General features: G+C 42.0%; 1 protein-coding gene across 1 annotated transcript in view; it reads left to right on the top strand.

Annotated features, from left to right (window-relative positions):
- ITPR1 (inositol 1,4,5-trisphosphate receptor type 1) overlaps positions 1-16,202 on the top strand; it is a 174,831-nt gene that overhangs the window by 106,344 nt on the left and 52,285 nt on the right. The window contains exons 41-43 of the mRNA XM_069866030.1: positions 1,495-1,545; positions 5,035-5,167; positions 6,574-6,764. Coding sequence (XP_069722131.1) covers positions 1,495-1,545; positions 5,035-5,167; positions 6,574-6,764 — 375 coding nt within the window. The remainder of the gene's footprint in view (positions 1-1,494; positions 1,546-5,034; positions 5,168-6,573; positions 6,765-16,202) is intronic.

Raw genomic sequence — 16,202 nt, forward strand, 5'->3', positions numbered from 1 at the left:
GTGCTAGAGAGTGAAAATAAGTAGATTTGTGCTTTAATTCAATATAGGATCAACATGACAGGCCAAAAATTTATGAGCACATGTAAACCAATCCCAAAACTATGTTCCTGGACAAAGTAAGGAACTGAAAAAGAAATGTTTGAACCAGTCTAAGGTAGTGCAGGTTTTTCAGCCATTTCTCTTTGGCTTTTAAAGTGAGGCACCGTCTGAAAAGTCTCCTCTCAACTCTTCCTGCGTTACCAAACTGAGACTTCATTTCTCTGGCTCCTAATATGGAATTTGCTTTCCCTTTGTGTCATGTATTTTAAAAGTTTATTAAGGAAATGGAAGTGTTTGAAGTTAGTGGAAGCTTCATAATTCCAGAGCAGCTGGGTGTCCCATTTCAAATGCCACAGTCAAAAATCACCTTCACTATAGAGCTCGTAACCTTGATTTAGATATTTAGGCTTATTACAGCAGCATCAGTTTGTGTAAGACTTATTATTTGCTGATATGAAAACACAAGAATTTTGGAAATCTCAAATTCCTTCAAAATTACTGGGACATCCAGAGATGGCGTTAGTAGACTGTACAACTGGGGGCTGTATCAGTGCAAACCTAACTGAAACCACATGGAAGTCTAAATGTAGGACAGCATTGATATTCTGAGCTATATGAATTTGAAGTTTATAAATATGATTTGAAATCATGAAGAAGAGAATGCAGTTTGTGGTTGCTTAGACATTTTATTTGCAATTTTTGTGGAAGTGTTTAAATCTAAACAAAATCTGAGTGGTCATATAATGACTTTGAGATGTTTGGGAGATGGCGCCTGGTTTAAGATAGGTCCCTATATACAGCAAAAACTCACCGTACTTCAAGTTTACAAGGTGGAAGCTCTATTCCTGAAAATTTGCTTCCTTCAGACGCCTAATATTTGAAATATGAGAAATTTTATTTGGGAACATGCATATGCCAAGGGACTTTGTTCATTAAATCAGTGAAACATGAAGTCAGTGGCATTGGAGCAGAAATCCCACAGGTTTTGTCAAAGGCCCTCTGCAGTCTCGAAAGAGCTTTCTTGACCACAGCCAGATACATAGAAGTGCCTACGCTTCCACTCTAAGCGTGTGTATAGTGGGACAGGGTGTTTGCAGGTGTGTGTGTATCTGTCTATATTTATGCATGGGCATGCATGGTTCGAGTTTTTAAAAACTCTTGTGTTACTGGTAACTGTAAAATTAGACAGACTTTGTGTCTTCCTTAAATCCATGAGAATGTGTTGGCATATGTGCATGCCATGGTGGTCTGCTGGAGGGTGGCAGAGCAGGCTGGTTAAGTGCTGCCAGAGCTAATGGAGGGCAGATGTTCTGTTTAGATAGCTTGTCAGTCCATCTTCCTCATCTTCCCCCCTTGCTTTCAGCTGTGACTTCCCTTAATATTTTCCATAAGTGCAAAGATGCTAGTGTCTCTTTAGTGTTGTTCTGCTTTTAAGTGAAATTTCTGCATGCACAGCAGGAGCTTGATCAAAGTCTACCACAGAGGCAACTGGAGGATCATAGAAGGGTATGTACAACAGTCAAGCACATTCAGAACTAATCCTCTACCTTTTCTTTTTAAACAGTGAAGTGTAAGTCATATAAGAAACTTCTGTGTTTAACTGCTTGCTGTCAGTCAGATTTTGGAAAATCTAAAATGATCAACTACACTTATAAAACGGGGAGCTGGAGCACCTTCTTTTCCATTAAATCTAAGGGGCAAGTGCTTGGCTGCTCTGAGTTAAACCTCAGATCCTGGTCTAGTGTGTTCACACTTTCAAAGCACTTTCCTTTGATGATGACTGCACAATTGTGAAGTGAGATTAATCAGTGCTTATGGCATTTGTCTACTTTCACCACAGCTACCCCTTTGCAAACAGCCGAGCTACAAAGTCAATGTTAATACACTTCTCAATTTATTCTGCTCTTATAGCTGGCAATATAATAGAAGCGACTTGATAGTGTTTAAGAGTGAAGCAGTTATAAAGATTCTCTGTTTTAACGTTTGTAACAAGTTTTTGGTATGAGTTAAACTGACTTGTGTATTGCATCTGTGTTACTGATACATGTACAATAGTGTTTGTGTACTACTTACTGTTAGTTTGCCTTGATGGTGAATGCAAGTGAAACTGGATGCTGCTGGGTTTTTTTTTTCTGGGTAGCATATTTGATTTTTCTTATTGCTGCCACACATCTGATATTTGTTTGCATACTGTATGCATCAAAGTGGTGTACAACAGTAACATGATGGTTAAAGAACTGTTCTGGAGCCAAGCATTGCAGCTGAATTAATTATAACATTTCTTAAATACCACTTATTTTTTCTCCCCTCTACTTTGATCACATACTCATATACTTGTTAGCTAACACAGTGGGTTTGAATAATTTTGTAGGAAACAAAGTTTTTCATCCTAGTTAGAATTTGAAGTGCTGATGAATGTGGATTGCCAAACCTCCAAAACCATGGATCAGCATTTTTAGATTGGAACAAGAAATGCTCAATATGTGTTCCCACTTGTATTTTCTGGTTAGTTGTCCTGTTTTGGATACACTGCTCCTATAGACAACAGAGGTGCTGCAGGTCTGTCCTTAGAGCAGTAGCTCCTGAGGAGGTCTCTCCACTCACCCCAACTATCTTGACTGCAGAATAGAAGTTGCCTTCTTCTCCACAGTGGACCAGAAGGAAAGTATAGACACAACTCCAGGAGCCTTAGTTACCCTTCCAAATTCTGAAGTAGATAGTTTACTGAACAGCAGTTCTTGTGGTTGGCTATGTTTTTTTACCTTTGTAATGAGAAGTTAAAATTACGGTTTTTAAATGCTAGTTGATAATGATGACTGCCAGTTAAACAGAAGAGGAAAATGGTAATGTGAGAACTGTATTGTAACTTGATTTTTGGCATAGGGCTTATATGGATATCAAGTTGTCTTTATGATCAGAACACATGGTGAGGGAAGAGGTGGTAGTTTAGGACTTTTTTTTCCGTCTGGCTTGGCCTTGTTCTGTCATGTAGCCTCCCTTACCTGCCAGACTGAAAGCAGAAAGATGGTTTAGGCACGACATCATGTACTAAACACTCTCATGTTGCTGTCAGTCGAGGTAGCTCCTCTGGGATAAGAATTTGCTTGAGCTTTTGAATTGAGTCTCTTGCCTGTTCTATATGTTCACTGTTTGGCCCAAGCAGTGATAGGAAGCGTATGCCCCTTGGAAAGTGCTCATATTCTTCTACTTTTGTTTCCAAAGTAACTTGCCATTTTTTCTTTTTTTTTGGGGGGGATGACTTTGGAAGCAGCTGGTTGGAAAGCTCTCTTCGTGTTTAATTTGCATCTTGTCTCCCTGCCACGTCCACATAAAATGCAGGTCCTGTGTTGCAGCTTTCACACTAATAATCTATAGGAATAAATTTTGATCTGCTAAATTGTAGTGACGTGAAGCTGGCAGTGGTGGGAGCCCTGACATTAGTACCAGCCTTGCAGGGAGGGCAGTGATCCCTGACCAGCTGCAGGCAGGTGCTGAGCTTCTCTGTTTGGAAATGAAATTTGGTAAAGTTCTGTTAACTGACAAGCAGGTTTGGGTCTTTCCAGTGCATTGGGGTGTAAGGATTTCTCTAAGCTACCTTTTGTGAATGCCATCTTTGTAACAAAAGCAGTGCGGCTGTGCGCAGTGCTGGAGTTTTATATGAGCCAATTAATGCACGCTTACATTGTTCCACTTACTTATTTGTGTTTTAAAGGTCTCATGTCAAAGTTTAAAAAGGAAAATTGCACTTACATGACAGCTAATATACTAAACATCGTAGTTAATGGCATTTTGAATTTATAGTCAGACAACTAATTTTGTTTGAAATGCAACTGAAAATCAGTGTCGTGCACTTGTTTTGTGAATGGAGATGAAGATACTTTAGTTCATCCTGACAGATGTTTAATATGAAAATCTTCTTGACTACATGAATGATTTTTTTTTTTTTTTTAATCCCCAGAGAATCCTTTTTCTCCATTCTCTTAAGAACTGTCTCAGGGTGGTAGTGCTGTAACCACAGCATGCTGCCATTAGCAGAGCAGTAGCTCCCAGTTAAAATAATCACCAGCTCACCTTTTCTGGCACAAAAATCTTATAAAAATCTGTGAATCCAATTGCAGTGTTTGTGTGTCTGCCTATTCTTGGCAGTACTGCTAACTTTTGTGCAGTGCTCTGAATTACTGGGCATTCCTGTGAAATCTTAAGGCAGAGCAGTGCAGCATTTGCAAGTTAGCATTCAACCTAGGAGATGCTCTGGCCTCTGCTGACGGCAGCGGCGCGTGCTCTGCAAAGACGTGCTGGGTGCTTCCCAGGGACAGGGCTGGGATGTCGGGGTTATCTGAGGACTGGTGGCTTGCAGTGTCTGCAGGCTCATGTGCTCAGATGCTGACTGCCAGCGTGACTGGGCGGCTCAGGCAGCTGCCAGCACGGAAGCGGGGAACAAAGAGCTGGGATGCAGCAGGGATCGCTCGGACTTCTGCTCAGTGGCTGACAGATTGCATCAGTTACTGATGGAGGGGAGAAAAGAGTGCGTGCCTACGACATAGATGAAATGGCACAATGGGATAGGTTTGAGAAGATGGGATTGCTTCCTCACAAAACCATTTCTAATGTTACTCTTAATTCTTCTCTGCGTTTTCTATTGGTGCTGTGCAGATGCAACTTGTTTACATTTAAGAATGAGAAAGTAGATCTTTATTTAGAAATACAAAAGCAAATCTGTCTAGAAAGCTTGGAGGAAAAACTGAACTTTAGCTGTTTCTGGTGCTGGGAACCCATAAGCTTATTTGAGCCCCATGAGACCCCTTACCCCCATGTCCCAGCCTGTCCAAGCACATCAGGAGATACTCAGTGGATTCTTCCACATCTCCTGTGTTTCAGTTCTGGCCCCTTTCACTACAAGTAGGCTAATAATAGCAGTCCCCTTGCTACAGAATATTAGTAGTTTGTTTATTTATTAAGCTCATATCATGATTTCATTATCCTCTTTGAATCAAGGGTGAGGCACTCAGGCAAGTCTTGGTCAACCGTTACTACGGCAATGTGAGACCGGCAGGACGGCGCGAGAGCCTCACCACCTTTGGCAATGGCCCCTTGTCTTCTGGAGGCACCAGCAAAGCCGGGGCAGGAGGTAGGACGTGCTCCTGCTCATCAGTGGTTCGTGTGCTCTGCCCTGCCAGATGCTGTATGTCTGTGTCTGCCTGATGAATCAGTATTTTACAGGTGAAATACAGGGTGTCCCCCCCCCCCCCCCCCCCTTCTTTTCCATGAAATCCAAAAAAAGAAGAAACTATCCACATGGATGGGGAAGAAGTCCTGCTTTTGAAGGTCACTCCCAGCTTTAAAAACTTCAGTGTGTTTTAACTCTCCTTGAGAGATTCCACTTTAGGCTGAGCGGAGCATCATTCTCCTGCCTCTGATCATGTCAACTGCTTTTTCCTCATGCAGATGAAAGCAGTGTTCTTTTTCTCCTGAGTGCATTTGAGAAAGTATATTAAAATTAAGCAGGCAGATCTTTTTATACTTTCCAGATCCTATCTTGGGTTGGCCTGAATTTTGTGACTTTGCTTTGAATGAATGTACTTAGAAAACCTAAACAATTTAATATTTGTACTAATATTTGGGAAACGTGCTCATAAGGATGTCAGATTAACTATACCTGAAACAAAGCCGTTTTACTATATCAAAGATTGCAGGATAGGATGAGCAAAAAAAATTGATATCAGTTATAAAGCGCAGTTTATTTTATTCGAGACAAATGCTAAAGAAGTCAGTAATGTCAATCATGTTTTGTCAGAACATAGTTCAGTGGGTTTTGCCTCATGAAAATAAAGACAGTGGGTAGTCCTATAGAAAGCAGGCCTAGTCAGAAACAAGCAAGAAAACCTGCAAACCCCCAATTCCCCCCCGTTTTCTGAAGATATTTATTTCATTAGTCCTTGTGTTGTGTTGCCTACTGCCATACTCTTCTAATTTCTAGTGTTCTGCTGCTTTTCTCTTTCTTCCTGCCTCATTCACAAATTCGGGCTTGCTCCTCTTGTTTGATCTGTTTATCTCTGAAGCTCACGGTTCTGCAATTGCACAGAAGAATAGCATTGGCTTTGCCATCCTCTGGAATGTGTTTTAGCTTTTCTCTATCTCCTCACTGGTCCTACAGAGCCTTTGCTTCTCTTTGTATCTTTGAATCTGCACTGTTTCCAGAATACTCTTCCAATACACCAGCCTTCTTTCTGTTTTCTCTTGCTAATGAAGGCAGCAGTGGCAATAGCCACTTCCCAAGGCTGTCCTCTAGACACCACCTCCTGCAGACTTGCACACTTTAAAGCAGGATAAAGTGCTCATCTTGCAACATGCGCAATCTGTGCTTTAAGTTAAAAATTCTTCCTTGCAGAAATGCTAGCAGCTGAGTTCATTTCTGTTAATAAACTTGTGTGCATCATTCACGTGTGATTAATAATTTGAATCAGAAAAGAGGTGCCATCACTGTAAGGTGGTAGGGTTTGAATCTAAGCCTGCTTCTTACAATCTTTTTTATAGGAGGAAGCTCTGGATCAAGTTCAATGAGCCGAGGTGAGATGAGTTTGGCAGATGTCCAGTGTCATCTGGATAAAGAAGGAGCATCCAACCTGGTCATAGATCTCATCATGAATGCTACGAGTGACAGAGTCTTCCATGAAAGCATCCTGCTAGCCATTGCCCTTCTGGAAGGTGGGAACACTACAATACAGGTAGGGAGATGGAAAACTTCAAGCTTATCATTAAAACATGTTGGGAAGGGAAATGTTTTTATGGCATCCAGGAAACTTGAGGAGGTTAAGGAGATGGGAAGGGAAATGACCAAATGATCTCTGACCAGTAATTAAAAAAATATCATAGTCTACCATGCAAAAGTTAAGTTATTAAATATTTGCATGGACTCTGGGTAGTTGAGCTGTTTTCCAGGGCAATATAGAGGAACGTATAACAAAACAGCTTTCTAGCATAAATGAACATGACTGCTTCTATGACTAAGTTTAAGTAATGGCAGCATGCTCAGAGACTTACATTAGCTATTCGGACTGGAATTAAAAGTAACAGTTAACTCCAGACCACCTCTGTTCTCCTGTTATCTTACTGTCCTTTGTTTCTGTGTTTTAAAAAAGGATTTGGTTTCCCTAAATTAGAATTTCTCCTGGTATGGATTTTAATGAATGTACATCAACTAGCTTGCACAGTATTCTTGCAAACAGGAAGTAAAATGTTATTATGGCAAAACATGCCTACGAAGATTACTGAATGTGTCATAGCTTATTCTTTTTACTTTGCATGTGTTCTGTTTGCAAACAGTCTGTTTCTATCTTTGACAATGAGATTTATATGTAGCTATTCCAGACAGTGTTACACCTTTCCTACCCCGCTGCAATGTGTTTCATGTGTCTGAACAAAGCAACTGGTGATTTGTTTAAGGGCAATTTTGTAGATTGGTCCTTTCAGTTGGAGAAGTGATACATCCAAATATTTGATACACATACAGATTTTTTTTTTAAATAATTTGATATTGTGCTTTATCTTAATTAGGTAGATTTATTTAGGTACTTAAAACACTAACATTTTCAGAAGAGCTTGGGAAAGAAGAATGAAAACAAACCTTAAATGTGGCCCATTGTTCCAATTCTACAGTCCTTTTTTTTTCGTTTCTACTTTGAAAACCAACCTGCTGAAAGATGTAGTCTGACTCTGCTATTGCTGCAGCAGCAAAGAGCCACCACAATGGAGACTTTATTCTTACTAGATATCCATTGCAGCTCCTGGGAGAAATGTTTGAACAGACTGAGTAGAACCTTGTGTTGTGCTTAATCTAATCTCACAGTGGGCTGTTGCGAAAATGACCCATCCTGTTCTGGTTTGCTCTGCTTGTCCCTTCTTGGGACAACATGCACAGCTCTGGGGTGAGTTCATTTAGGTGGCTGATCTGATGGAAAACCAGCCTGCCAGTGAAAGCAGATTTGATCCTCTAAACAAGCGTGGCTCAAACCTGACCAGAGGTCTTCAAAAGAGCAGCTGTATCTTCTGGGCAGCAGTATGTAGAGAACTTTCATTAAGTGTAACGTGGGGCTGAATCCTGACTAGTTATAATTGATCACAGTGGTTAAAACGTGCTCTGGATCGCTACGGTAGCACCTCTTGTCATCACACAGACCTCTGTTGAGCGGAGAGGGGACCTCTTGGGTTCTGTAATCAGTGCCCTCTTTTTTTAACCCGTGTGTACGCAGTGGTGAAGCTTCTTCAGAAAAGAGAAAGTGGGAATCAAGCATTTGAAATCCCATGTCACCTTAAAATGTGATGAGAGGATTAATGTTCCTTGGGGAGGATCATTCCTTTAAATTTCCTGCTCTTCTCCAATGTAAAGGAAGCTGAACTTTCTTCTTCTGAGCTCTCAGGGAGCCTCAGGTAACCTCACACTGTCATGTTGGAATGAAAAACAAATTCTGCACCAGCTTGATGTGAAGAGATTCTTTGCTTGTGCTGGAACTCAGAACTAATGGACTGAGCAGTCACTTCCTGCTGTGTGTGAATCAGTGTTGGAAGCAGATTCCTTAGCTCATCTGTTCAAAACAAACAGGGGAATCTGAAATCCATCTCCCAAGATGCATTTTTCACCAAAAAGAGATTCTTTAGTTTGCATTTGCCACCTATAACTAGGAGCTGGGAGTCTGTATAATAAGTATGCGGTTAGGAATGAACTGTTGGCGTAGGGTGCTAACAGCAAATGGCACAACGCTTTCACATCCGTGCCTTACGGTGCTGCCAGTTTCTGTTGCACTTTGACGTTTATAGATGTTGCTTCTGCAAACCACAGTAACTGTTTTCTGTCCTTTCCACTCAGGAATAAGTGCTTGGTTGTTGTCTTTACCTTTAGAAAATGTTCTAGGCAGCCAGCAGTTACTTGGTGTGTGTGCGTGTACGTGCTCTAACACAGCAGCAAAGGGCTGGGAGGGGGCTCTCGTGTAGGCAGCTTTTCAGTACAGAATGTTTTAGGAACCAAATGACTTGTGATGCCTACAGCTAATGCTGTAAGCTCTGAGGCCTTGGACACACCCAGGAGCTCTTACTCATGCATCCAAAGCACAGATGAGACTTTATTGAGTATATCCTATGGAGTGGTTGCAATATAGATATTCTGTGTTGCAGGAATGCAGTGGTCTGATAGCAAAACCCAAAAAAGAAGGTTTATCACTGCACAAAGATGTTCCGTGTCTTACTTCTGCATTGACTAATTGGTCCCGGTGCTAGATAGCAAGTACACCAGTGCCGTGCTTTACTTGCATTGGCTCTAGCACAGTCAGAGCCCATGGGGACTACTGTAATGACAGTCAAGAACAGCACATGTTCAGCACTCTGTTCTTTCAGTAGTATTTCATAGAATCACTAGGTTGGAAAAGACCCACTGGATCATTGAGTCCAACCATTGCTATCAATCACTAAACCATGCCCCTCAGCACCTTGAGTCGTGAGAACCAAGTAAGTAAAACTTTAATGGAAAAAAATGCCTATCACAAAGCTTAACTTGTGGGAGAACAGCTGGCTCGACACTGGTGAATCAAAGTGAAGGTGGAGGTATTGCTCCTTCAGTAAAATCACTGTTCCAGGTCCGTATCTCCTGGAGTAATTGCTGAATGATGTCCAAGTTACAGCAGTGTCCTGAAATGGTAATTTAATATAACCAAGCTTTACTCTCGTCATATTGGAAGAATAGCATATCCACTCACACAGAAAATGCAGAAAGCTCTGGGTGTAGCCTCACTGTTAGGAAGTACTGTATTTACAAGACAGCTACATGGACAACTCAGTAGGCTGCACAGCTTCAAATCTAATGGGCTTTTGGATTTTGCTGCAGAGCAGTAAAGATTTATTGAGTGCAGCAGTATGATGGTCTCCTACTGAATAAGATTTCATTTTTACAAAATGTACTGCAAAATTTGCTTATGGAAACAAGATGTGCGTGTGAAAATGCTTTCCCAATGCGAACCCAATACTTTGCATGGTCTTTTATCCTGGTCTTTCTCTAACCTGTGCTTTTTTGCGAAGTTTTGCAGGGTAGGTAGGTAGGCAGGGCTTCACAACCTCTGCAGGCTGCAGAGTGGATTTGCTGGAGTTCTACAGCAGTTCCGAGTAACTGCCAGTGGAAAAGTTATCTTCTGTCTCTGGACTAATAATTGTGCTCATTTTGCATGAGATACATTTGTCATTGTGGAAGTCAGCCTAGCCAAATTGGCCAGCTTTGTCTTTGAGGTCTAACACGGTTTATCTTAATTTCATATTTTTTTTTTGGCTATTATTACCAGCTCTTAATTTAGATTCTGAGCAAGTTCTTTCTGTGCTCAGTCTGAATAATTTTTACTGAACTTAAATTGCTTACATCTATGGGCTTTTGAGAATAGGAAATGGATGGTGTAGGGACAGGCTATGTAAAAAGGATTTTTGGCAGCAAATCCAGAAATGTCATCTCTCCATGGCACTTTCTTAACTCCAGGTTTTCACACGGGAAATGAATTCAGCCTGAAGTTAAGCAAAAGGTTTGTACTGACACACAGCAACTCGCACATGATGGTTGTAATATGGTTAATAATGGGAGTTCCCGGGTAACTCCCATGAACTTCAGTGGGAGAACAGATCCCCACGATGATGGGAAGGGATAACTGGAATAGGTGTTACCATTTCATTAGGCACATACAGGGCCAATATTAAGGCTAGGCAAAGTAGGTGGTTGCCAACTCTAGCAGAAAAGCAAATCTAGAAATGTTCCTTATTACAATTGGCAGAAGTAATTTTCTTTTTATTGTATTGTTAAGAAAATGAATGTGGGGAAGAAGCAGGACAAGAAAAAATACTCCTGATTTACCTTAAAGAGGCTAAGCTGGTAGTGTATAGCACAATGAATCCCATGCTTGTCTGTTTTGCTGTAAGGTTGAACATGGATGTGATGGGAGAAAGACACAGGTCTTTGCCCACTTAAAACTCTGTAGGTGGAAACTTTTCTGGCTTTCAGGTTCTTTGGTAATAGAGGCTCTCATGGAGGTGTCCTAGCTGTGTCCGGTGAGCTTGTTGCTCCTGCTCAGCAGGAGCTCCTTTTTTTTCAGTGGCAAGCCTGTCCTCATTTGTAAAGAAACAGAAGCGGAGGTGGAACCACAGGGTCAAAACCAGACAACAAATTAACTTGACAAATGCTTCTGTTCACTGAACTGAAAATTACATAAACCCCTTTATTAATTTATATAACCCTTAGCATCCACGTTGAGAGAGCTGGCATCAGCGGTTCTGCATTGAGCAGCCCTGAGTGGGGGGGGATGCCCTGCCGGCCCCACATCCTCCTCTGAAATGGTGAGGTGTGAGCGTGCCTTGTGTCCGTCGTGCTGCTGGCTGGCGTGTGGCACCCCCGTCTTCCCGGGGTGCTGGCTTGGGTGCGCTTCCCTGGAGCTTGTGTGGCAGGTGCTATTGCTTGTGAGCTTGCTGCACGTGGAGCTGCATTTCCTTCAGAAGAGGTGAAAGCTGGGTCCATTCCCTGCACACACTGCAACGATGTGAGTTTTCCTCTTTTAAAGCAAGTCTGGCAAATGAATAATAGTGGAGGAAATTGCTGAGGGACTCTGTAACGCTTGTGTTGCGTCTGCCAAATAAAAATTATATGCACCATTACTCTGCCTCATCTCTGTAGAGTTTGGGATTTCCTTGGTCCATGGAAGTTAATGGCAAGTCCCTTAAATAACTGCCTTTCCCTGGAGATTTTGGTCCATTTATTTAATTATGGATCTTCTCAAAGGTTAGATTGCCTGACATATTATCCCTCTCCCCCCCCCACGTTGGTGTTTTCAGCAAGAGAGGGTAATATGAGGTTTATGGCATTAGTTCAATTTAAGACATTTTTTAAGCAGTACCCCAAAGTGACGTGATGCAGAGCTACTGCACTGAAGTGCAACAGTTCCTTCTTTCATCCTGCATCCACAGTTCTTCCCAAGATGCAAGCTCAGGGAATGAGGTGCTAGGGGTCAGCACTCAAGCAAAAGGAAATAAGTGGGATTGCTTTGAGCTTTAAAGCATCCGAGTCACTGCTCCTGCACAGAGGATGGTGATGGGATCTGCTCTTTTCAGTTGCTGGCGGAAGGAGGGATGTCTGGGATCAGGACCAGGAACCAACATGACTAGAGATAGCACCAAGGAGCCTGTGGTGGTGACCCAGAGGGTCGTCCCTCCATCATGGCAAAGCAAGAGCAAATCAGTGTTGTGCTGAGCCAAGGTTTAGAGTTCATCATGTACGTGTGAGTCTCCTTTGAGATGTGAATGTACAAAAATCAAGTTGCTTTTACTTCCAGAGCTTGTCAGTTCAGCCTGCAAGGAGGAGTCATTTTGTGTGCCCTCCTTTAGATGGTGTTTAGGGTTAGGGGCTATGGCCACATGGTACTGTGCAGTATTATCCCAATGGGGCTCTGAACGAGTGAGATACCAGAAATCACACAGCCAGCTATTTGTTAGTCTGGTTTGGTAGGAAATGCTGGTTTGGGTGAAATGCTGGACTAACACGACTTTCCTATGTCCAGCTCTGTCTTGCACTATACATGGATTCAGACTTAGTTCAGACTTTAGTGCTCATGCATTGCTACCAGTAAGACCACTCCAGCACAGTGAATCGTGGTCCCCTTGGCTGAAGGCCCAGGAACCAAGTGAACTAGGGTTCTACCCAGCAGGCAGGGAGACAGGGCTCACTTCTGTGGCCATCGGCCGCAGCCCTCAGGTTTGAGAGAGCAGTAACTTTGAGGCAAATCTGTGTCCTCCAACTTGCTGCAGTGTTGGCTGTGAAATACTGTGACAAAAAAGGAAGGATGAGTGACACTAAAAAGATCAACAGTGAAATAGCTGGAACTAGCAGGTCAACCTGCTTTATTTATTTTTGCTTTCCCTGTTGGCCTAAGTGTGTCTTGTCCCATTTGGTTGCCAAAACACTTAGAGTTTCTTTTTCTCTGTGACTGCAATTGCTCTTCAAAATAGGGAGAAAATGTTACAAAAGATTACAGAAGTATCGATGATATTAAACATAGATTTGTTGACACAATGGTGCTTTAGGGTTTCTGGTTTGGACTTTTAAAACCAGATTTACTGCTTTAAAAATTTGCAACAGTCACAGGTATCTGTGAGCACAAAATCGTATGTTATGGTAAATGCTTCAGAATATCTTTAGATCTGTAAGCTTTTGCAAGTAGGACTTAAGAACTAAGAACTTTTGGTTACTGATAAAAAATGTCTTTTATAATTTCTGATGTTTGTTATTTGTTTATAATAGGCAGAATTCTTTGATGTAGGATGTTCTATCTTCTTCACATAGTTTCCTGAACAGGTGTTATTAAAACAAATGCAAACGCATCAAGCTATCGGCATGTATTAAGTAATCTCCTCTGTCCTTCACAATTTTAATGAGGTTTTTTTAAGTTAAAATACACCATAATTATTTTTTTTACATTCTGAGTATGTTACTTCAGAATATGACATTTAAAAAAAAAGAAAAAGTAAATGTTCATAATGATCTACATCAACCATGGCATTTAGCTGTGGGCAGGGATCTTGTCCTTTTGTGAAAGAGTGCTCTCCAAAATGAAGCACGGTGCAAATCCAGACCCTCCTTCACAGTGCAGTTACCTTCTAAACGAGGCACAGGTTCTGTACTGGCAATTAAGTCAGCACTGAGGAAATCCACATCCTGATGCTCTGTTGATCTGCAGCATGTGAGGAGACTCGAGATAGCAAGCTCCTGGGAGCATGCTCTTTTAATGTATTTAGCACAGGGAAGTCTCAGTCTCCCTTGGCCATTAGATTCCACCATGCTAAAAACAAACAAGCTCTGCTAATAATGTGCTGAGAGCACCAAAACTGCAGTAATCATTACTGTAGAGGTGACTTCATTTTTATTGGGGTCAGTAATATTGCATAGGTGAGATTGAGAATAGGGTGGATGCGGTGAGGTTGTAATGATACCGCTTGTAGTCTTTCTTCTTCAACTGCAGCTCATAATACTTCTTAAAGTGTATTTGGGCCTTCAATATTCCTGTATCATAGCATCTTTCAGTCTTTTTGCCCAAAGGGAGGTATTATGCTCAGTTTTTGAGGTGCCCGTCTGCACGGTTGAGTAATATAGACAAAGAAAATGGGAGAGATGTTACATCAGGGTTCAGCTGCATTGCTTGTCCTCTTGTCTTGGTAGCCTTGCATCATTCATGGTTGTTAGGCACCATGGACCTCTTGTGTGGCAATCCTCTTGGCATTAGGTGTGATCCTGGTCCTATAAGGAGCAGAGAGGTAAATCATTAGTTCTCCATATTCTTCTCCATGGGATCTAGGTCCAACATAAACTTTTAAGATGACCCCTAGCAGGATAAAGTGCTCCACAAGCAGGCAGAGGCAAGCTATTCAGAAAAACAAGGTCATGCTGCCTTTTTTTTTCCTTTTTTTCTTTTTTTTTCGTTAAGCACAGGAATCAACAAAGCAATGTTATATAACTTCTATTTATATCCCTCTTGCTCACTAGCTGCAGGCATACAAGAGTAGCTGAGAAGGGAATTTAATGAGCTCTCAGGGCTTGCTCACCTTCCAGAGCGGGTAGGAGCCAGCTTGTTTTTGAAGTGCGTCAGCAAATGAAACTGGTGGTGGGTGGGTGGTTTGGGTAGGTGGACTGACTTGTTGCTATGGTTTTCTTTAATTTCTCTGTCTCTCAAGATGATCTTACACTTTTTTTTTTTTTCTTTTGGGAAGTCTGCAGACTTCCTCGTTTCTCACACCTACACAGAGCTTACTGGTTCGGTAAGGAAGTGGGATTCATGCTCCTGCCATGCAAGAGCCTTGCAGAGATTAGCTGAATGACCCAGCGGGTGCGTGCACCCACATGTACGCAGGAGGAACTCAAAGCTCCATGCTGAAAGAGGGTCAGGCCCCTGAGTCTCCCACGCTTCGGAGGCCATCTGCTCTATCTGTAGGGGGGACTTAAACCCCAAACCCGATGGTCACGTTTCTCCCTGTTGTTCCCCCAGTGTGCCTTCACCTCCTGGTGATCATCCTGTGCCATTTCCCTGTCCTGCAGGCTTTGTGCTGGCTATGGAAGGGCATGAGGGGACTGTATCTCTGTGGAGTTTGTTCCTACTGTCCTCTTTGTGGAATGACTTAAAACTGCATCAAGATTTTAGGTGCTGCAGTAGAAGAATGTGTAGGATATGGTTAGACTTGATGATCCAGTGGGTCTTTTCCAACCTGGTGATTCTATGATTCTATGATATGAAGGCCTTTCCCAAAAGGAGTTGTGTATTCTGCTGCTGCTTCTATTTAGAAAGGCAAATGTTTACATCGGTCTGTCTGTTTACACTTGTACCCCTCCAAAAACATCCTTCATAGGGTGGGGCAGACTTAATCTTTAGATCAGAGTAGAGCATGGCAGGATGACGTGTGGATGCCCATGGCAGAGAGTCTTTGTCTTATTTGTGGAAGATAGAGCTGGGAAGTCCCCCTTCTGCTTTCAGGACAAAGTTTATTTTACAGTTTGCAAAAAAAACCCAAGCAATTGAGGTGTTCTGTCAGATTTTCCTTATGGGTTTATTTCAAACTGTGAAGTATGTTCAGCATGAAATATTTCAGCTGCCGTTTCCTTAAGCTATGCAAGACTAATGATATCTATCACTCACACCCTAGAGTGATGGATCTTTAGCAAGCTGGAACGTATGAAAGATTTTAAGAAAAGAGAAGGATCAGTGATATTAAACAAAAAAAAAAAAGGAGAGGGGAGATAAAGCAAAATTAGGTTTGAATTTTCTGCAGTGGAGGGGCTTGCATTATGTTTAGGCAGAATGTGAAGAGCTGTCATTTGTACTTAATTCAGTACTTGTGTTAGCAGTGCAGTTCCCCTTAAAATGTGGCTACTTTGAAGTAGTCCAGCTATAAGAATCAGTACGGGGGTGGCAAGCTCCGCAGACATGAAGTAGCACAGAAGTTTTGCATTAGTTCATGCTGGCAGCCTGTCTGGATAACCCAAGCAAGTTAACATCCCCTTAATAATTTCTCTCTCGCGCTGGAATAAAATGTCCTGAATTGAGGCCAGAATCCTGATCTTTCTCTTGTGTCTGGAGGGACTTTCCTCTTTGAAGTATCCCTGA

The sequence above is a fragment of the Phaenicophaeus curvirostris genome, chromosome 11 (genome assembly GCF_032191515.1).
Source record: "Phaenicophaeus curvirostris isolate KB17595 chromosome 11, BPBGC_Pcur_1.0, whole genome shotgun sequence".
NCBI classification, from domain to species: Eukaryota; Metazoa; Chordata; class Aves; order Cuculiformes; family Cuculidae; genus Phaenicophaeus; species Phaenicophaeus curvirostris.